The sequence below is a fragment of the Berghia stephanieae genome, chromosome 8 (assembly GCF_034508935.2).
Source record: "Berghia stephanieae isolate SIO BIC M18660-M18661 chromosome 8, UCSD_Bste_1.3, whole genome shotgun sequence".
Taxonomy (NCBI): domain Eukaryota; kingdom Metazoa; phylum Mollusca; class Gastropoda; order Nudibranchia; family Aeolidiidae; genus Berghia; species Berghia stephanieae.
The window spans coordinates 44,917,533-44,940,185 of NC_088367.1; the positions used below are offsets into that span (position 1 = coordinate 44,917,533).

Here is a 22,653-nt window from a genome sequence, read left to right on the forward strand (position 1 = left end):
AAAAAAAGCAAGACAAAAAACCTCCCATTTGAATAGTTGAGATAAAATGTTCTATTTAGACTAAGGGGGCCTCATCTGTCTTGGTCAGTTATTTGTATATGTATATATATATATATATATTTCTTTTTTTTATTTTTTTATTTTTATTGACCCATTTTGTTCATAGTTTTTTGTATTTTTATATATTATTGCTGTTCATATTGTTTGTTTTTATGCATGCCTTGTATGAGAATAACTGACTGTTAAACCAGCAATTTTATTTTTAACCTGACACACAGGAGCCTTATGCTTTTATGTAAATATTGTGACATTAAATTTTTTTTTTTAGGGAGGTATAAATTATAAATTTTTCCATGTGAACTTTGCTATGCTTTAAAGTTTGCTGTTGAGTTGTTTTTTTTTTTGTTTTTTGTTTTTTTTTTTCATTCAAAAATTTGGCGAGTTTCATGAATTTAATTATGTATGATTGATCTGGCTTTTTAATGATAAAATGATAAACTTTTTATTTCCCCTTTCTGTTATAATTACATTTTATCAGATATTTCTGATTGATATTCATGGCTGACGTTATATACTTAGATTGAATATTGTTTGCACTCCTGTCTTTGTTTTTTTTTTTGTTTGTATTGCAGGGCATGGAGAAATATGTTCGTTTTCATTCATTCCACTGTAATTGCTGAAACGTTTCTTGCAAAAAACAAATTACTTTTTCTATTTTTAATTCACCGTTGTCAATGATGACTGATTATTGATGATAAATATGAAGATTTGACAATCCTTTTGTGACTTTGTATTCATTTTATGAGACAATGAACATGTCATTTTTAATACTGTCATATCTTACCCATTTCTTGATATATTGCAATTTTTTTCATTGCACATATATTGTCATTCCTTCTCCCAGGCCATTTCTTTAATTCTCCATGCCGATATGTTGTCATTTGATTTTCCACTTGTTTATTTTATTGGTGATGGCTCGCTACTTCTGTTCTATTTGGTTACATACTTGATGACATGCAGACTATTTGATATTTATGGAATATTTATGATTTGCCTGCCAGTATTCATTGTTTTTCTGATGACGATTTAATTCAACTCTCTTAATTTTTCTACTTCGTTATACAGAGATACTAACTCATAATAGAATGTTAAGCAGACCACAAGATGATTTTTATTCTGTCCAGACATTTTGTTGCATACTGTGGATTTGCTATTCATATTTACGTATATATGGTTTTTATTTTTTAAATCAACCGTTGAGTTATGTATCAATTGTTCAAGGGGAATTAGCTGAAAATATTTTCCCCTGAAGTGCGGATTATTTCTAAAATATGTTATAATACTACTGTGATGGTGAACATTTTTTTTCCATCATGCATCAATGGTTAAAATGGGTGGTCATGTTCTAATTTTTTGTTTTTTTTTTTGTTTTTGTTTTTCAAAAAAAAAAATATTTTAGTATATTGGGCATACCAGCAGCTGAGTCGATGTTGCTTGCTCAAATGTTATTCATTGAAACTTGCTGTATAATATTGATGCTATACGTTTAGGTAAAATACATCCACCTGCCAGATGAAACATACCAACACACACTACTATGTATAATGTTTATAGTGAGAACTAATGGTTAAAATTGCTGTCTAAAAGCAGTAACAAAGTGCTTAGTTGCATCGACTTATTCCCTTTTAGATTTTGTGCTAGAGGGGGGTATTATGTGGTTTTTACTTAAGGGATGTCAAAATGGACTGACTTGATAAATCAATTGTTTGTGGTTTTCCACATGTCTAAACAGAAATTATGGGTTAGTATTTCAAAGTCATGAAAAGCAATAATTCTTTGAACTTGTCTAATTCGAAGTTGAAAGTTCCAACAGCTTTACTCAACAAGTCTTCCCCCTTTTCGTTTCTTTTCAGGTGAGCCAGACGTAAAAAAGGTTGCTGGTGATTGTAAGTTTTTGATGTTAGATAACACCATGTAAGAGAACATGCAACAATAATTATCAAGCCAGATTTTCATACCCACTGTCCTCTTCCCCCCCCCCCCCCCCCCCCCCCCTTTTTTTTTTTTTTTTACAATGATCATGTAATAGTTAAAGCTAGTTCTAGACCAAATGTTCACTTTAAAAAGACTTATTGCAAGTAATGGTCTTTCTTAAATATCGCATATTTTTTCATAATTGTATTGTATTTCAATTTTGTTTTATCCTTTGGCATGATCATTTTTTCAGCGACAATAGGAGCACAGCTCAGGGCCATTTCAGAAAATCAAGGGTGAGTACCAGTTCCATCTCTTTTTGACAAGTTTCAGTAAGGCCCCTTTATTAACCCGAGTTCATTTCCCTTTCACCAAAATAATTTTATTTCCCATCTCCCTCAAAACAACTTGTCTGAGGGAGACTTAAATGTCACTGCTCAGTACATCGTGCTGGCTCAAATTGAGCTATAAGTTTTCATACTGGAGAAAATATCAGGTTTGACAGAGCCCCCGATATAATATTTCAGGGATGCCGCGTTCTGACTTGAAGCCAGAAATCCCAACTTATTTTGACAATTGACTGGATCCTTTGACTTCCTGTTGTGATGATCTGTTTGCAAGCTGCAACTTCATTTTTTAAAAAATAATTCTGCGTTTTCTTTTATCAATTTAGTTTTAAATCTCTCCACTTTTTTTTTTTTTTTTTTTTTGGCGTATTATTTACTCTGAAATGCAATACAAGTACCTACTATGCTATAACAGTTTTCCACTTTGATATTTTGAAGTCGTACTAATTGGCACCTTTGCATAATTTTTCAGGCATTTTAAAATTTGCCAGATGGCATCACTGATATATGATACGCACATTAAATATCGGCTTTCATTTTGAACGATATAATCATTCTTTGGCAGCGGGTGGTTGGATGGGAGCATCGCCCTTGAATCATATACCTATGATGTTCGCATGGGTGTACGATCCGATAGTGATGTCGTTTCTTCTTCTCTTTACTAGCCTATCCTGCTTCTTTGGTTTGTGATTGTATTTTTGACAGGGGATTTTTTTTTCTTCTGTAAATCTTCTGCCTGTTTGTTCTTGGTTATTTATAATTTAGCTTATGATACCTTGAGGTTATGATTTTGATTTACATTTGTACTATTTTTGTTAGATTGCTTGTTTTTTTGTTTCAGCGGTCTCTCATATAACCTCAATTGTGTTGGAAGAGACCTAAAGCAACAAACAAAACATTCTTTGGCATTTCAAAGTCTGAAAAATGTTCAATGTTCTAGTTCTACACCTTTTAGAAAAATATAGATTTTAATGCAAGTCTGCCTTTCTTTTGCTTTGGAATTAAAATTTATCACCAAGCTCTGAAATGATGATAAAACGACGGGCGGACTGATAACATTTTGTAGAAAGTCGTTTTCTGATCTGTATTGTTTGGTAGTCATGGAACATATGTACTTAAGCTTATCAGTGATGATAATCCTCAGTGGAATTCCATGATTTTGAGATTTTCTCAGAAATTTTCCACTCGATTTTGCTCTAAAAGCTGAGCTTTGGGCTTGACAGACGGCCGATAGATTTTTCTCCTTTTTGACAATTTGTCATTATCATCACTGAAGCTCAGGTCTCTCTCTCTCTCTCTCTCTCTCTCTCTCTCTCTCTCTCTCTCTCTCTCTCTCTCTCTCTCTCTCTCTCTCTCTCTCTCTCTCTCTCTCTCTCTCTCTCTCTCTCTCTCTCTCTCTCTCTCTCTCTCTCTCTCTCTCTCTCTCTCTCTCTCTCTCTCTCTCTCTCTCTCATATCAACCTTCATGTTATTTTTATAAATGTCATCTGGTTATGGAGAGCTAATATCATTAATTTTATATTACTCTTTTGTTACAATTAAATAATCGTTTCAAGGAAAGGACAGTTCATTAAAATTTTACATAGTCAGTTATGTCTTTACTGTTAAGAGTACATGTACACTAGAAGTAGTGGTATAATATATGAAACTTTTTTTGTATTTTATGTTATGTTCTTTTAGTTTGTCCGATGGACTGATACATTTCCTCCTTTTTGATAAATTGCCATTATCATCACTGGCTTATCACTATCACTAAGCGCTGTGGTTCAATTATTTTGAAATATTTAACTACTATAATGGATGTAATTAGGATGAATAAGTGGTTAGCAATCATTGCTCTCTGAGAAAAATTCAGGTTTTTGCACCTGGTGATCATGCGGGACATAACTTTTATATAAAAATACATTGTTGGTCACCCACCTTGTCATGGTCCAGTTATCTTTAAATCTTGCTTGAGTTTTTCTAGTAAAATTTTTTTTTAAAATGACTTTTTCTTGCCGCAGATTTTATCTGTATTAGGTACAGGTTTATGATGATTAAACGACGGGCGGACTGAAATCAGCCAATGTGGATTGTCGTTATTCTGATCTACGTATATGATTTTCGTTTTCTCTCTCTCTCACTGTCTCGCTCTCTCTCTCTCTCTCTCTCTCTCTCTCTCTCTCTCTCTCTCTCTCTCTCTCTCTCTCTCTCTCTCTCTCTCTCTCTCTCTCTCTCTCTCTCTCTCTCTCTCTCTCTCTCTCTCTCTCTCTCTCTCTGTCTCTCTCTCTGTCTCTCTCTCTCTCTCACACACACACACACCATTTTCCCTGCTTCAGTTTTTGCATTTGTTGGTTTGAAAGGTATGAAATGATGATTTTACGACGGGCGGACTGTAATCTTCCTTGTAGACTGTCGTAATCTGATTTATTGCTTTCAATGCTTAATGCGATTGAGACCTGTTTCCCGATTCAACTATTCCGTTCTTGTTCTCGTGTAAGGGTAGGTGAATACTAGAGATCTGTGGCCTCCAACATCCTCCATCCTCGTAATGTGCACGACATATAACTGTTACAATTGCTACAAGTCATGTTTTGTTCACAGATAGTCATGATCATTTATTTCTCTTTCAGATTTCCTTCTCAGTCATCATCTGAGGCAGCTAGACAGGCCCACGAAGCCGCCGCTAGAGTTATTGCAAATCGTCAGCTTGGAGGTGGAAATCAACAAGATCCAAATATGCCAGGACCTTTAGGCGGACCAGGAGGAATGCAAGTCACTGAGGACTTTTCTATCCCTGACAAGATGGTTGGGCTTGGTTAGTTGTTGATCATCATAGTATTTTCTAGAACTTTTTATTATGCCATTTTCTTCCTTTTTACTGGCGCTGATATGACCTTAATGTGTTGCAAGCGCTGTAAAACCCTTAAAAACAAAACAAACAAACACCAGTGGCGCCAACCTAACGTAAGAAACGCATATTCTTGCGCATTTTTCTCATTGTACACATTTTGCTTACGAGTTTACGTATTATTCAATTTTTATTAAGTATTTTTACCAATCACACACTTTTAGTGTACTTAAAACACTTTAAATCTGTTTGCTGACTTCGTTCATATAGGGAGTTCAATATAGTATTAACTGGGTGGGTCATATCAGATTTATAAGTGGATTCTGAAAGTGGATATTTATTTTTAAGTTTATTCTTTAATTTAAACTATCAATTATAATATGGCTAGTATGGCCCATCATCAAATTTAGTGCTAATTATCGATTTTGCAAGATTGTATGCATTTAAAACAAATCCTACTCATTTTGAATCTCCATTGTACATGTTTTCATGGGCCAGGGTTGGCAGCATTGTGTTTTTATAGTTGGCCTCCAAAAATTAAAAATGATGGAGGTGTGTGTGTGTGGTATTCGAATGCAAATGATTTCTCGAATCCATCATCAGTCAATTGATAGTTTAAAACAGTATTTTTTTAATCGAGTTGAAGTAGAGGTATGTATGAAATGACTGTTCATTCTGTACCATTGACTTAGTATCTAAATTTAGGATGGAATCTTTTCATTCAGAGATGGGTGATTAATTTATTTATCTTGTCTCTCATTGACAGTCATTGGTAAAGGAGGTGAACAGATTACAAGACTCCAAGCTGAAACAGGTGTCAAGGTCCAAATTGCCCCAGGTAATTCCAGCATATTTCTCTATCTCATATTTTGTTGATTTTGTCCTGGAGTCCATGACGGGAAGGGTAGCAGTCGAATGTATAGTTTTGGGAGGTGTTTTTTTTTTGTTGTTGTTGTAAATTATCTGTTTTGTACTGTTATATCTTTTTGTTTTAAATATTTAATGGTTTGTAACAGTTGGAGTGTATACCTCTTAGTGAGAACCTGTGCTTGTGTCAGGTTGAGTCTTTAGATGATCTCAATCTATACACAATGATAGTTTGCTCTTGGAATCTACAACTGTTCCCGATATCTACCATTCACCTTTGTCTTACTTTTCTTGTGGGCTTTCATTTGTAAATCTCTACTTATTTACTTCCTCTTATCTGACGATGAGATGACCTGTGTCCCCAATGCCGTAAAACCCTTAAAAACAGAACAAACAAAATGGGTCTTAGTGCTTTCAAGATAACACTGATCCCAACTGAGTTTTTGTGTGTTTTTTTTCTCTATTTCCTTTATTATCTGTCTCCCCTCTCCCTTTATTATTATGCTACTAATCGGGTGCTCGCATAATAAAGTTCGTAGATGGGGGCATAACTTAATTTGGCATCAGGGTGGCCAAGTGACAATCCCCAACATCAAATGACCGATCAGTATGGCGAAGCAAATTTTATAGATAATCGTGTATTTAAGATGGTAGATTTGCCCTTAAATTAAGGCAGGTTTTATAGTTTTATTTTAGATTTGCCAATAATTTTGTGCTCGTTGGCTAAAACAAGGGCTGTAGGTACAATTCAGGCCTCGAAGTGGGCCGGGAAAAGCCGGGAACTTTATTTTGAAATTTCCCGACCGGGAAAATCGGTGAAAATTGTCTGGGGCCGGGAAAAAGCCGTGAGAAAAATTTAGGTGAACAACAACCCAACATGTATTCTTCCGCGTAATCATTACCCAACCTGTGAACGATCGGCTTAGAGCATGGCAGCAGCCTCTTATGGTTCCTCACACTACTAGGCCCTATGTTATGACGATCGGCCCAATCAGCAAAGTCCGGTCCGCATTCGTAGAGTACACAGACTATTACCATGTTTCCTGTGCATGACGTAATTATAGTGGTTTAGAGTCATCGCTGAAACACTGGAAGACGGCAATGGGATAGTTGCGTCAGTTGTTGAATAAATTATCCAGGCACGGTTGATAAGTAAAAAAAACCAAATTATGTTGTAGTTACATTTGAAACAAAGTATATCACTGATCTCGTCTCATTGAGATATAAAGAATGATATAAAAATCAAGAAAATCGGCCGATAAATAAAAAAGTTGCTAAAAAAATCGAAAATAAACAAAAGCAATTTTTAAAATCGAATTTATTCGTAAAACAGTTGGTTTTCAACCGATTTTTCTGAAACAAGGACCAATGCTCTTCTTTTTTCAAGCCGATTTCAACAATGTGACTTTCAAATTCCTCAGAATTATATTTTTTACTTTTAGATTTTAGCTTTTAGGCCTACTCAAAAAGGTGTTATATTCCTTGCCACTTGCACAACAATAGCGTAATACATCGACGGCGAGAAGCCGGTTCGGTTAGATAGCCTGTGATTGGTCGAAGACTTAAAGACGCTTGATTCACTCAGTCGACTCATCATTGTCGACAAGACAAGAGTGCTAGAAACACACATCCCTCCCCTCATCTTAGTAGTGTGTGGCGTGTGTAGGGTGTTTTTTTTTGTTTTTTTTTTTTTTTGTGTTTTTGACTTGGTCATGAATGCGATTGTTAGCTAAGCTAAGAAACACGGTCGACGTCCTTGGGCTACTTTCATTAATTTTCGTGACTTGTTATTCAATTATTTGGAGATGGCAGATTAAGGTCGTTTACTCATTGTAATTTGTACTAAGTTTGCTTTGTCTGTCTCTAGATTAACTAGCTTTATTTCATTCATGTGCAATTCAATAAGTAGCCACAAGTCTTTGGACGCTACTTTCTCCCTCATAGTAATATTCAAATGTCTTTTTCTCTCTATTGATTTCTCTTCTCTTTGTCTCTTTTCTCCCCATTTCCTCTCTCTCTCTCTCTCTCTCCTTTTCTCTCTCTCTCTCTCTCTCTCTCTCTCTCTCTCTCTCTCTCTCTCTCTCTCTCTCTCTCTCTCTTTTTTTTTTTTTTTTTAATATTTATTTTGCATGTTGTAGGAGGCCTAGACTTTACAGGAATACGTCCAAGTATTAATAGCCAGAGTCAATATATTTCTTTTTCTCAGTCTCAGCCACTCTCTTTTTCACTCACATCTCTCTCTCCTCTCTCTCTCTCTCTCTCTCTCTCTCTCTCTCTCTCTCTCTCTCTCTCTCTCTCTCTCTCTCTCTCTCTCTCTCTCTCTCTCTCTCTCTTTTTTCCTTTTTTTTTTTCCTATTTTTCCCCACGGATGGTGTAGGCTTAGATACTGGATGGCTTGTTATAGTAATATGTACTACGAGTCAATAATTTCCCCCTCTTTTCTGATTCTCTCTCTCTCTCTCTCTCTCTCTCTCTCTCTCTATTCTATATCATATCTCATTCTCACTCTCTATTATATATATATATATATATATATATAATATATATATATATATATAATATATATATATATATAGGTAGTGGTAACTGGTCTAGAATTGATGAATATGCTTGAAAATTACTACCTTAAAATTTTCCCTAGAGCCTGGAAAAAGCAGGGGAAAATATTTTCCTGAATCACTTCTAGGCCTGACAATTTGACTCCCAACCCTTTAGGTTTTAAAAAAAAAGAATAGATGACCATAGTTACATTTTTATTTACTTACAGTATTTCTGATTGGACAATTTGCTTGTTCTCGACCATCTGCTCGATATGGAGGCCATTAAAATATTTGTAGATGCAGTTTAGTTGGAACTTGAATCTCATGCTCTTAATTGTGTGGTCATACTGTCTCTTCTATCCTCTTATATCTGTTTTCCGAGTTTTCTGTCTCTCTCTTGGAATGAGATCACTTAGTTTTGCCTTAGCCCTGGCGGGGTCTTTGACTGGGAGGTAAACAGGCAAATGTATAGTCAAAGTTTTGGGAGATATTTTTTCCTTGTAATTCATCTCTGTTATGTATTAGTAGTTACGTATTCTGTAAACATTTGAGTGTGTTCCTTTTAGTAGATTCCTTTGCTGGTGTCTGGATGAGACTTAAAAGTATCTCAAACTATGTACGTTGATGGTATGCTCTTGGATGCTTCATCTGTTCCCCATTTGAACCATTTCCCCTTTGTCTTTTTCTGTGGGTGCTTTGATTGTAAATCTAGAATATTTTGACTATCCCATTTTCTTCTTATTACTGGTGCTGATATGACCTAAATGTCTCGAGGACTGCAAAACAAAATTGGTAGGAATTTTCGATTTTTCTATGCAGTTTTGTGCAAATGCAGTATTGGTTGACAATGTTAGATGATTAGATTGGGAAATCCATCTTAATGTTTTTAAAAAAAAAAGAGTTCAGTGGAGGCTCATTTTTTTTTTAATTAAAGAGATGGGTTTCATTTTTTTCTCTCCTTGAAATTTTTTTGTGTATGCTAATTGATTCATGTAGACTTACAATTATTATTTTTTCTTCAGACAGTGGTGGCATGCCTAACAGACCTTGCACGCTCACAGGGCCACAACATGCAATTGAGTAAGTAATATTTGTCTATATGTATTGATTAGTCCAATGTGGCAAAAGTGTGCTCTTGTGTAATGCATTCGTTTGTTAAAAATAGTTTTAAAATGCGATTGTAATTTTATTATTATTTGGGGGGGGGGGGGCTGTTAACTGAAAATGCATACAATTTCCAGGGTACATTTTTATTAATGTCTTATGGTATAAGGGGCTGAAAGTGAAATCAATTATGGTGACTCTTTTTTATGCAGTCTTTAACTTCCTCGATTGCATTGTATTTTTCAGCATGTGCAAGCAGGCCATCAATCAAATAATAGAAAGAGGTCAGGCTAATGGTGTTCCAAACATGGGAGGTATGGATCCAATGGGTGAAAATGTGAAGACAATTGAGATCGGCATCCCTGGACCAAAAGTTGGTCTTATCATTGGAAAGGGAGGAGAGACTATCAGACAATTGCAGGTTTGTTTTCGTAATTGAATTCATTATTGCACTCCCCATTTTTCAAGTTATTCTTATTTCAGAACTAAAGTTGAATTGTATACTGCTTGGTTACCATACGGTATATATATAAATATTTTCATTTTGAGTTTTAAAAATGAAAAGAAAAAAAAAGAACCTTGTCTATGAAGAATCAAGATATGTTTGTCATTTTGAGGTCTGTAAGTATTCTAAGTTTGCACCAACCCAGTTCAACTGACACGGTCAGTGGGGATTATATAGAACAATTAAGCCACCGTTCCAAAATATGCTGGGAGTGGTCCCTTAAATGTTTTTGTTTTTTTCATGGCCCTCAATTACCATTGTCTACAAAAGTTGCTTTTAACAATATTTTAAAGATTAATGCATCATTGATCCTATAAGTCATAAACACCCAATCCAATTCTCTGGGATGAGTTGCATTTAGATTTTTGAAGAAATGAAAAGAGATTGCAGGTACACATCTCATAACTCAGATTGGCCACAATGGTAAATTATATCTTCATTGTTATTTTAGGAAACAACTGGTGTGAAGATGGTAATGATCCAGGACAACAACGCCCCTACAGCCCATGATAAACCTTTGAAAATAACTGGTGATCAAATGAAGATCCAGCGAGCTAGAGAGATGGTTTTGAATTTGTTGGCAGAGAAGGAAGACATGCCCCGGCCTGGTGGTGGTTTCAATGACTATGGCACACCAAACATGGGTGGTGTCAACACTTCGATGGGAGGAGGCCCTACTGGAGGTGGAATGGATATTGGTGTGCCTCGTCAAGGTGTGGGTCTTGTCATTGGCAAAGGGGGTGACATGATTAAAAAGATTCAGACAGAGACAGGTGCCAAGGTTCAATTCAAACCAGGTAAATTTTCTTCTGTACAAGGCATGGAAGGAGAGATTGATCATTCATTCTCATTCTCTTTCTCTTTTTTTTTTTTTGGTTTGTTTTGGAATATATTTCAAGGGGTGAACAATTAAGTCTTGTCACTACAAAAAGAAAGGAGACGAGACCTGGGGAATGTGTTGTGAAATTGTTTAAATCAGTTTTTGTAATGCTTTCTACCACACTAATATAACATGAGTTCAGTGCTGAAAAACAATCACATTAAATGATGGAATTCATAAATGCTATCAGGATTGCCAATTTTTCGTTATATACAGATTTCAGCAAATTTTTGTAGTTCTGTAATTTTTGAAAGTCTATAAATTTAACTTTAAATATTAGAGGATCTGTCAATTTTTTTACCACCATAAAATCATCAGGAAACCTGAAATTTATAGATATGAATTTTGTTGGAATATTTCCCTTATTTAAACAATACTTTAATTCCAGTTGTTTAAAGGATCCATTTTTCACTAAAACCTTTCATACGGTATAAAATTATGCTCATAAGTATGGCATATAATTTAGAATGTTCTCAGCTATCATTCATACTTCACTGTTTGTTACACAATTATGTGCGGGTGGTTGGATGGGAGCATCACCCTTGAATCATATACCTATGATGTTTGCATGGGTGTACGATCCGATAGTGATGTCGTTTCTTCTTCTCTTTACTAGCCTATCCTGCTTCTTTGGTTTGTGATTGTATTTTTTTCAGGGGATATTTTTTTTTCTGTAAATCTTCTGCCTGTTTGTTCTTGGTTATTTATAATTTAGGTTATGATTTTGATTTACATTTGTACTATTTTTGTTAGATTGCTTGTTTTTTTGTTTCAGCGGTCTCTCATGTAACCTCAATTGTGTTGGAAGAGACCTAAAGCAACAAACAAACAAAAAAAAACACAATTATGTTTGATAATGTTTAATGATATAAAAGAATCATCTTTGATTGGGGGGCATTCAATCAAAAGATATAAGATAAATTTTACAAATCTGTGGAATCTAAGCTTCATCAGCTTTTTAAACAAAACTTCTTGGCTTTGATCATGCTTTTCTCTCTTTTTTTCAATCAAGGTTTTGTAATGTTGGGGGTTGAAACTGATAAGCATACACCATTTTTAGGTGTGTTATTCTTGTCAAAGACCATTACATTATACTTAGAAAAATAAGTTTAAACATTTTGTCTATAAGATAATTTTTGCCTGTTTTGCATTTTAATTTTTCTGCGTATTAATGTTTCTGGTTCTTTCTTTACCAGATGACCCCAATTTACCGGATAGAACCTGTTCCATAGGGGGTTCACCAGACAAGTGCCAGTCTGCCATTGCCATGATTAACAACCTATTGGCCAAGGCCAATATTCCGGTATGTATTTTTAATCAAGTGAACATTAAATTATTTTCAACTTATTTCTTCAGCTTGATTTTCACAAAAGATCTCCCAATTCTCTCAGCTGGTCGTTAATTTTTTCTGTGTCATAATTTGTCCTGCTCTTAATTGCAGCAGATTGTAACATTAATTATACTGGGATAATAAAATCATAAAAGTATGGGGGCGATGCTGTGAGAAAATATCCTGAGGAAGTTAGGAGGGGTTTGAAATAGATCACTACAATCATCAATACTACCACTACTACTACTGCCACCATCATGATCCCTACCATCACCACCACTACTACAAAACAACTTCATCCCTGCCACCACTACTACATTCGCCACATCATCCCTTCCACCATCAATACCACGACCACCACCACCACTAATATTACAACCACCACCATATCATACCTTACCACGGCCACTATTACAGCACCACACGTCATCATTCCTGCCACCACTAATATTACAACCACCACCAGCCATATCGTTTTTTAAAGTGAAAAATGAGGGTGGGTGTAAGTAGATATTTTATATGTTGTAATTACTCTTTCAACTTTAAAATTCCTCTCGGAAATAGACATATTTTAGGTTTCATTTCAGTAAATTTTATGAAATTCAAATTTATAGTCGCATGGGTGGGTCATAATCTATGTGCTAATAATTTCCATTTTTATTTTATTTTTGTGATCAGTCATTCTCACCCCTGGATTTAGATAGGCAGGTAAGAAAGAGAGACAGAGCAGAGCAAGTTGTCTTATATTGGTCATTAATTTATTGTCATAAATTGGCGTGCTCGTAATTGCAGCATATTATAACATTAATTATGCTGGGATAATAAAGTATTGCGCGGCGCTGTGAGAAAATATCCTGAGATAGTTGGGAGGGATTTGAAATAGGTCACTACAGTCATCAATACCACCACTTCTACTTCTGCTACCACCTTTACATCATCCCTACCACCACCCCCCATCGCCACTACTACTACAAGACAATTTCTTCCCTACCACCTCTACTACTACATTTCGCCACATCATCCCTTCCTCATCAGTACCACCACCACAACCACATCATCATACCTACCACTGCCACTATTACAACACCGCTACGTCATCATTCCTGCCACCACTAATATTACAAAATGAGGGTGGGTGGTGGTTGTTGGGCTTGTATGGCACATGGTACCATTCTCTAAGTAGATATTTTATATGTTGTAATTACTCTTTTCAACTTTAAAAATTCCTCTCGGAAATCTCTGAGGGTTTCATTTCAGTACATTTTATGAAATTCAAATTTATCGGTTATAGTCGCATGGGTGGGCAATAATCTTTGTGCTAATAATTTCCTTTTCTTTTTTTTTGTGATCAGTCATTCTCACCGCTGGATTTAGATAGGCAGGTAAGAGAGACAGACAGAGCAGAGCAAGTTGTCTTGTTGTGTTGCGTCTAAGAGATAATTAATAAATCATAAAAGAAGATAAAGCCTGAGATACCATTAGTATATGTCAAACACACAACAAGACTAGGCCCAGTAGGATTTCTCACAATTTTGGCACACTAATAATAATAATAAAGGAATTGCATCGCAAAACCTGAGGACATGAAGCATTCTTTTCAATCTTCTTGTGAGTAATGCTTAGCATTTGTGGGCTGTTTACTGTGTGATAGGCAAGCACTCAAGGTGGCTTTTGGGTCTTTTGGTTGGTTTCAGGACCTAAATATACTTCTATTTTAAATTTTCAAGTCAAAAATAAAACAACTTAGATGGTTATTCGACAAGTTTTAATAAAATATAGGATAATTGATGTGATTTTCACTAGTGTATGAGTTGTTTGTTGATTGAAGAACTGAAATCTCATACTATACATGCTAATAGTTAAAGGCATTTATGTCAATACCTTGACAGGCTTAGCAACAAGAGGTCACGGAGGAATCACCAATTCCTGTGAGTTGTATAGATGCTGTGCGTTTAGGTAAATTACTCACATTGGCCAGCAACAAAATGGACCAAAATACAAAATTTGGCTGATTGATAGCATTTAGTGAGAACTAGTCAGCCATCAGTCTGAAAAAAAAAAAGACTACTTTTTTTCTATAGATAGAACAAAGTTGACTTCACCCAATCTTTGCTATTGTTTTTTGCCATCTATGTTTATGAGTCGTTCTCGCAAAATTGTATTAACCAGACTATAATTATTAAAGGTGACTCAGTTTGCGTGGTCCTATATTCCACATGGCAATGTTGTGTTTCTTAGCCAAAGTGCACACCAGCTATAGAGAGAATGGAGTTGACGTCACCCAGGTCTTTATTATTGATTTTTGCCATCCATTTCTATGAGTAATTCTCGCTTAACTGTATTAACCAGACTATAAAAGTTCATGGTTATACAGTTTCTGATGGCAATGTTGTGAATTTCTTAGCCAAGCTCACACTATATACACATGCAGTTTGTGAGTATTTCTCACAATATGTTTACACACTAATGAAAATTGCATTGCCACCTATCAATGCCCCACTTGTTTTCCAATCTCTTTGTTAAATTTTGAGTAATGTTCAGGTTCTGTAGGGCTGATTGGCTGTAGTTTTATGAAGGGGAAGGGTATGGTTTCATAGACAAGTTTACCCCCCTTCCCCACCCCAACTATTTCGTTCTCAAGTTGTTGTCCCCCCCCCCCCCCCTGCTGTGTGTCATGTGGTGATGTGTTTTTAGACCTGTAAATTCTCAGTCAATTAACTGAAATCAATCAATTCATCAAATATTTTTTAAAAGGGAAGAAAGAATTCGACTGTAATTAGGAAGGTTCCACAGCGCCACGCATAGCTCATGGGCCGTTTATATTAACGATGGATATATTGCCAAGGCTAAGTGACGCTTTTTAGAATTGCCGTGTCTGAACGCACCCCAGTGTATGTTTACACAGCCTTTGTGAAATTATTTTTTCACTTTCCAAACCTGTCGTAGCCAATTTTAACTGAGCCGCCGAGCGATATAAATTTCACTGTTTCGTCTAAGCCAAAATTGGCCACATTTACTTGGACTGGAAAAGTATGAAAAAGAAAAATTCGAACACCGGAAGTTCATTATGTAGACACCTTCAAATCGAAAGTTAAATGATTGCTCCAAGCACATCTCGATTGTCTCATGTTGTAAACAAACTGATTGACCGTTTCTAAGTTTCTTCACTGATTGGGTACCTAATTATAAGGAACAATGGTAAGTAGCCTAATTAATTCCCGCGCAAATTAATTTTCTGCCTTTGCTTTGCTCAAGTGAGCTTGCTGTTTACCTTTCTTTTTGATTCTTTGGATTTTACAGCTACGACGAATTACGAAGAGTTTCAGTTTCAGTCAATTTTTATAGAGCTCATTTACAGGTCTAGTTTGTCTAAGCCAGTGAATGGTATTTATTCACTATTTTTCCAACATTAAGGTGTGAAGACAAGATAGTTCACATTGGGGTCATATACTTGTCAAGTAAGTTACATCACAGTTCACTTCTCTTGTCTCCTTTGGTGTTTTTTTCATTTTGGAACTCTGTAAGAATTATTGTCTGTTTGGACTATAATGATTTGTATGCATTTGAGTGTGTTTGTCTAAGTTGGATCCTGTTCTTGTATCTAGATGAAATTATACAGACTGTGGAATTTACGAAATCTTTACCCTTATTTTAGCCATTTCAAATTGAGGATTATTTTTTCTTTTGACTTTCGCCTTCTTATTACCTTAATGTCTTATGTGCTGTAATCTCTTTAACATGAAACAATTTCACTTAACAAATTGTTAGATTTTCCTTGCATATAGTTAATGAGCTGTCGATGACCATTTGTCGTGGTGAATTGTAAATATTGATTGATAGCTCTGTTGAGTATGTATGAGTATTGGTCTACACCAACTTGTGGAGGTCGAAAGGCTGGTTCAATGGGAAATCGTACTTTATTTTAGATTCTGCAGGAAACTGTCAATTTGGCTTTTAAAGCTGTTTCTGCTTGGTGCTATAACTATTTTTTCAGGCAGACTTCCACGTCTCAACAATTCGCTGACTAAAGACATTTTTTTGGATGTTTAAACGGCAAGTTTGTAACAGTGGCCTCTTGTTCTTTTGTCACTGTTAAATGTGAGGTAATCTACGTTTACTCTTAGTCTTCTGTACATGAGGCTAGGTAGACTTGTGGACAAGATACTTCTTTTTTTCTCTTGATAATTGCTGTAGGTAAAATAGAATTTTATGAATCCGGATGGGGATTTTTTATCTTGCGTCACATTGTTCCAAAACTATTGAGGAATGCGACATAAATATTAAACAACAATACACTTTTTTTTTTATGTTTTTATTTTGCAGGGCACAACAATGAGGAATAATTCCAGACCCGACATGGGTCAAGGTGGCCCAGGGCCTTATGGCAATGCTGGTCCAAGAGGTGGTGGTGGAATGAATAACAGGTTCGATGGTGGCAACATGTTCGACCAACATGCCTACACTGTTCCTGCTGAGAAGTGTGGTCTTGTAATCGGAAAAGGTGCGATTCTCTTTTTTCAATCCTCTCCCAACTTGTTGGTTTGGTCATATTATAATTTTAAATTATTTAAATCATGGCAATCCTCTTTTCCTCAGAATTATTGAGTAATTGTGAGCATATGTAGAGGAATGTGGATTTGACTTTAGTTCAAATGCTTGACTAATATCTATTGCACTGCAAGATGTTTGCAAGCGATTTTAATGACGAGTGACGTATGCTGACCCTGCCAGAAATGGCCTGCCGATCGGGTCCTTTAAAAAAAATGTTTTTTACTGTTACGGTAGCGGTATGAGTGTTGACGGAAGAAAACCATGAATGCAGCTTGGCATACAAAAGGGGTCAATCTCTCCTCATGCCAGTGTAATTTTTTCTCCCATTTTTAAACTGGTAGAAATTACATACTTTTTGTGACTTGTTTCCAATATTTTAAAAACTATTTGGAGATACAACTTGTACGGTGGCAGGGTAAATAATTAACATGTTCTCTGTAATTTCCAAATTGTAGACATCTAGCATAAGTGCTTTTTCCGTAGGACATTGAACCATCAGCCCATCTACCAGCAAAAAGCTGGAACAATTAGCCCTGTCTCCCTGACATTGACACCTTGCTTGAATATGCCATTGTAAGACATTTAATAGGCATTAATGGCAGGGGGAGATAGGATACCTAAGATCTTGCCTGGTTGTTGTAATAATGACATTTTTAGACTAATCACTTAATATTAACAGCACGTTTACTCTAACTCTTGTCATTCTAGGCAAGGGTTATACCAATTATTATGTCCAAAAATGAAATTACAACTTTTGTAATTATTGATGGATTTTCAAATTTTAAAAACTTCTATATTCAGCTCGCGTGAAGGTTTAATTTTATCACAATTTTTAAGTCAAGATGTCAACATTAAGAATAATTTATTACTAGTTCATGAATAATGGCATTTTTCCTTGTTTCTTGATGCTGAAGGTTCAATTTAATCTTGAACTGACATTTTATGCATTTGTTGAAATTTACTTTCCCAGGTGGTGAAACTATACGTGAAATCAACCGTGTATCGGGTGCCCATGTAGAACTGGACCGTAACCCGCCACCCAATATGAACGAGAAGATATTTAATATTCGAGGCAACCATAATCAGATTCAGCATGCCATCTCGCTCATCCAGGAAAAGACTGGTCAACATGGTGGTCACAATGATCAGGTAAGTGCTTGCATTTTTTTTCTCCCTCATTTTATAAAAAAGATAAAAACTTGCTGGTGCCAGGACTGCCAATTCAAAGATAGAATTATGTAGTTGTATTTTTCTCTAAATCACAATTATTTTACAGATTTGTTAACCTGTACAATTTTCCATATACTGATATGAAGTCTGACAAGAAATACAGTAGTATGAGAGAATAAGATAATACGCAAAATGGAAAATTTGTGGGAGTATGGTATGATTGGCAGTTACGGTCTATTTCATTATAATCCTCTTAAGGTCAATCAGTACACATTTTGTGTGTGATTAGTGTATGCAATTGTCAAGACAAAATACATCCATACAATGCTTTGCCCTGAGACTGCCAGGGCCTGTGCCCATTTCCAACCTTCTACTATTAATCTGATTCCCTCAAAATACACGTTCTAAATTAATTCAAGCGCAAACTTCCAAGTTTGTCAAGCCAATTGCAGTGTTGCCAATTTTCTGTAAATATTCAGATTATTATTATATTTTTGAAATTCTTTAAGTCTTTGAAGATCCTTTAATATTATTTTTTTTTACCTCCATTACATCGTCAGGAAACAGTGGAAAGTCAGAGATTTATATTGATTACATTGTTCTCTGATATTTTTGATACTTTCATTTATTGTTACACAGCTTGTGTTTCGTTGAAAGAAAAAATAATACAGTTGACATCTTTGATTGGGAAGCATTCAATCAAAAAAAAAATTACATTTTTTGTTTGAACATATCTTGTAAACATTTGAGTGTGTTCCTCTTAGTAGGATCCTGTGCTGGTGTCTGGATGAGATTTTTAGGTGATGTCAAACTAAGTACTTTGATAGTATGCCCTTGGAATCTGCATTTTTCTCCCTATTTGAACCAATTCCCCTTTTTTAAAAACTTTTCTTGGGTGCTTTTATTGTAATTCAGGAACTTTTTAAAGCTTTCCCATTTTCTTCCTTTTCACTGGCGCTATAATATGTGCTGTAAAACCATTAAATAAAAACCTTTTTTCTCTCTAGGGTGAAAATGAGCAATAACAATGTAAATTTTTGTAGGAATTAATGCAATAAAAATTCTTGAGGCCTGTCATTAGATAGCTTAGATAATACAATGCTCTACAATTTATTTAGCTGGTTAAATGTTTATAATTTTTCCTTCATGTTTGATAGAGCTTTTTATGCATTTGTCTTTGTATCTTTTGTTATGCAACTGTTATTTCACATTTTTCAACACTTCTCCCTCCATCACTTTTTCTCTCTCTAGGGTCCAGGTCCTGGTGCCCCAGGTATGATGGGTGGTCCTAATGGTCCCCCTGGAGGTCCTGGAGGTCCTGGTCCCCAAGTGGGACCAAATGGTCCCAGTCCCCCAGGTCCTGGGTATGACCAGTATGGAGGACAATTTAATCAACCCAAGTAAGTACTCTTTCCTTGTTTTCTTCTGCTCATGGATAATTGTTGATGACTTTGATACTTATTTTTCAAAACATTCCAATGGATCAAACTTAAAACTCAATATGCTAATAAGCTTTTGTCTTTACAATATATGAAGTGTATTGAGTAACATTTTGTTTACAAGCTTTTATCAAAACACCAAATTTACCATATGCAAAAGTATTAAACACCTATTTTTATTTAGTTTCATATCCTCGGTTCTGCCTCACAGCCTCCATATGGTTTCAATAGTTAGTCATCTTGCAATAGATCGTGTCAGTTCTAATGATGGGTTGAGATTTTTTTCAAGGTTCCAGGCAAACCAGCTTAAATATTACACATGAACTTTGGTGTTATACTTTTTGTATGACATGCATCATTTGTTTTTTTTTAAATGTTTTCTCCAGCCAACCTCCTCAGCAACCATATGGTGGTACCCCGCAAGGCTGGAATGCTTATGGAAACCAATTCCCGCAGCAACAGAACATGGCTAGTAAGTAATTGTGTCCGCCTTTACTTTTTGCAGTGTCACTTTAATCTAAGGAAGAAGATTAGTGCTGTGGAATCTTATGTTTAAAAAGTTTGTTGTTGGTTTGTTTTATATTGACCCAGTTTTGCACTTCTTGTTCTTGTGAATGTCAAGTTGTCTTCATAAATTGAATAGATGTCAGTTTTTATTTTTATTTTAGAGAAAAACACTTCAGTCACCAACTCTTGGCCTTTTCATAACCGCTATTTGTTGTCTCTTCTCTTTCATGATTTAAGGCATATCTTTTGTTGGTCAAACATGCTGTCGTCTCAATGAAATACTTCCCTTCAAGATTCTATATTATCAGCTCTTTGTCTTGGAAGTGTCCCCTTGTCTGCATTTCCAATGTGTAGTATTTTGGAACGTTAAACGTCTTGTATTGTTACTGATTGTCGGTGTGTCCTTTGTGTATGTGTCCCTTTAGATAAGCAGACGAATGATGCCAACGCTGCTGCCTGGGCCTACTACTATGCCACATATGGCCAAGGCCAACCTGGCCAACAGCCTGCCACTCCACAGCAACCTGCAGCCCCCCAGCAACAGCCCATTCAACAACAGCAATCGGGTCAGCCTGCCTACACCCCGAGTAAGTTTTAGTTTGTTCATGTTCAATGTTGTTGAGTTGTTTTGTTTTTTTTTCCCTCTATTTGTTGTAACGTGATATGGTCTTTTCCTCATTTGAGTTTCTTCCTCTACCATTCTCTTCTCTTTGCAATCTTCAGTTTATCATATTTTATAGCTGTTTTGTTGGATTAATGCATGCCATTCTCAGTTATACTCCTATACTGTTGGATAGTCCTTTTGAATTTAGGTTTTTTTCTGTTATGGTTTATAAACATTTTAACACAGCACCATGAGTCTTAACACCATTACTGTTTTGTTTTTGTTTTTTGTTGATTTTTTTTTTTACTGTTCTTTTTTTTTTTTTGATCTCCTTTTTATTGTATGCACAACCAAGAGGGGTTTTTAGAATTTTCCCCAAATTAGGCACCCAAACCCAATTTTAGAAGTAATCTGCTGCGAGAAATTAAATCCTCTGCATAGATTTTTGTTTTCTGATTTTATTGAATCAAAATGTGTATTATGGTTTCAATTATTTTAATAATAGAACCACATCTGCATTCACTGTTTCCTCTTTTTTGTGTGTGTGTGAAATGATCTCCACACAGGGATAGAGTTTCTGTGGCCTATTTTATAATGCAGCTGAGAAACATCAAACCATTAGTATGATTATCAGTGTTAGGAATGTAACAGTTTTTCTACAATTGTCCAATCTTGAGAAAATTTAGGAAAGACGGACTATAATTTTCAACAGGTCTATGCGTGATGCAATTTACTGTTTTATTCCAAGTTAGACAACTTAAAATTAACCTTGATCATGTGTTGCTCTTGTTATTTTAATTTCTCATCGCATAGAAATTTTGATTGGTTGATTTTCCCAACTGCACCCAAATTAAGATTCTTCAATCCTGGAATGAGGCCAATAGCCTTTTTATGAATTGAAAGCTGAGATAAAAGGCAAATTTGATTCCATCCTCAAAGTTATTCATCTGAAAATAAGTTGAACATTCTTATTTTTTCTCATCCCAATTTTTAATGTCATAAGTTGTTTCTCCTTTCCCTATTTGATGTGATCTCATTTTTTGTTTTGTTCAACTTGGTCAAAGGTTTATGGGTCTCGAGTCTATACATTTTCATCACTGATCAGGCACAAATGTTTCTAGCCATATGACCCATAGACCTTTGTCACAGGTTGAGCTCCACAAATGATTTGCACGATTGGGGTCTTTGAGAAACTCTTTTTAATAGACTATTATTTCCCTGCATATTACAGCCATCAACCCTCAAACACATCAGCCTGACTACACAGAAGCATGGCTGAACTACTACAGATGTCAGGGAATGTGGCACGAGGCCAACATGGTTTTGCAGCATTCACAAAACCAGGCAGCAGCTGCTGCGGCTGCTGGTGCTGCCTCTGGCATTCCACAAGGACAACAGCCTGGTCAACCCTAGTGAGTCTTGTTCGTCACATCTGTTCTGAAGGTATGTGCCAGCATCTTTTTGTCTTTCCATGTGTTGAATGATTGTGATCATGTTGAATTCCATCATGGTTTGGCACACCACTTAAATTTTAAAAGATCTGATCTGGCTTTTGTGCTATCATAAACTCCTTGTCTATTTAGATTGAGCTTTACCATTATTATGTAAGAAGTCGTCCTCTCTATCTCTATCCTCTCTCTATCTATATCTCTCGTTCGTTTGTGTGTGTGTGTGTGTGTGTTTATAGAACGTCATTTTGATTTCGAGCAAATTATTTTTTTTTAGACTATATTTACAATTGTTAAAGGTTGTTCATGAGTCTCCATTTATAAACTGCATGACCACTAGGCTGCAGTAACAAAGTATATTAATATTGCCTGCTTTGTAAAGTGAAAACTTCTACTTTCTATAGCATTTTTTTGTCCAAAAGTAAATTATAATCCCGTGATGTAGGTGGTAATAATAATGTTGTACATTTTTAAGGATAAGACAATTCATTTGATATTTACAAGAAGTAAGCTCAGTAAGCTACATTTTTAACAGACCTGCATTAAAAACTTCATAAT

General features: G+C 35.6%; 1 protein-coding gene across 12 annotated transcripts in view; it reads left to right on the forward strand.

Moving 5' to 3' along the window:
- The window catches only part of LOC144978751 (far upstream element-binding protein 1-like), a 44,019-nt gene that overhangs the window by 17,550 nt on the left and 3,816 nt on the right, over window positions 1–22,653 (forward strand). For 3 of the 12 annotated variants that reach the window (XM_078925206.1, XM_078925195.1, XM_078925204.1), the window contains 15 exons: window positions 1,914–1,946; window positions 2,228–2,270; window positions 4,933–5,117; window positions 5,917–5,988; window positions 9,580–9,637; window positions 9,908–10,082; window positions 10,618–10,963; window positions 12,243–12,349; window positions 13,729–13,758; window positions 16,700–16,877; window positions 17,898–18,076; window positions 19,349–19,497; window positions 19,923–20,008; window positions 20,469–20,630; window positions 21,879–22,090. In XM_078925206.1, the coding sequence (XP_078781332.1) occupies window positions 1,914–1,946; window positions 2,228–2,270; window positions 4,933–5,117; window positions 5,917–5,988; window positions 9,580–9,637; window positions 9,908–10,082; window positions 10,618–10,963; window positions 12,243–12,349; window positions 13,729–13,758; window positions 16,700–16,877; window positions 17,898–18,076; window positions 19,349–19,497; window positions 19,923–20,008; window positions 20,469–20,630; window positions 21,879–22,060 (1,985 nt within the window). In that variant the 3' untranslated portion in view covers window positions 22,061–22,090. Of the gene's footprint in view, window positions 1–1,913; window positions 1,947–2,227; window positions 2,271–4,932; window positions 5,118–5,916; window positions 5,989–9,579; window positions 9,638–9,907; window positions 10,083–10,617; window positions 10,964–12,242; window positions 12,350–13,728; window positions 13,759–16,699; window positions 16,878–17,897; window positions 18,077–19,348; window positions 19,498–19,922; window positions 20,009–20,468; window positions 20,631–21,853; window positions 22,091–22,653 lie in introns of those variants that run through there. The other 9 variants (XM_078925196.1, XM_078925203.1, XM_078925198.1 and 6 more) reach the window with 7 other exon arrangements.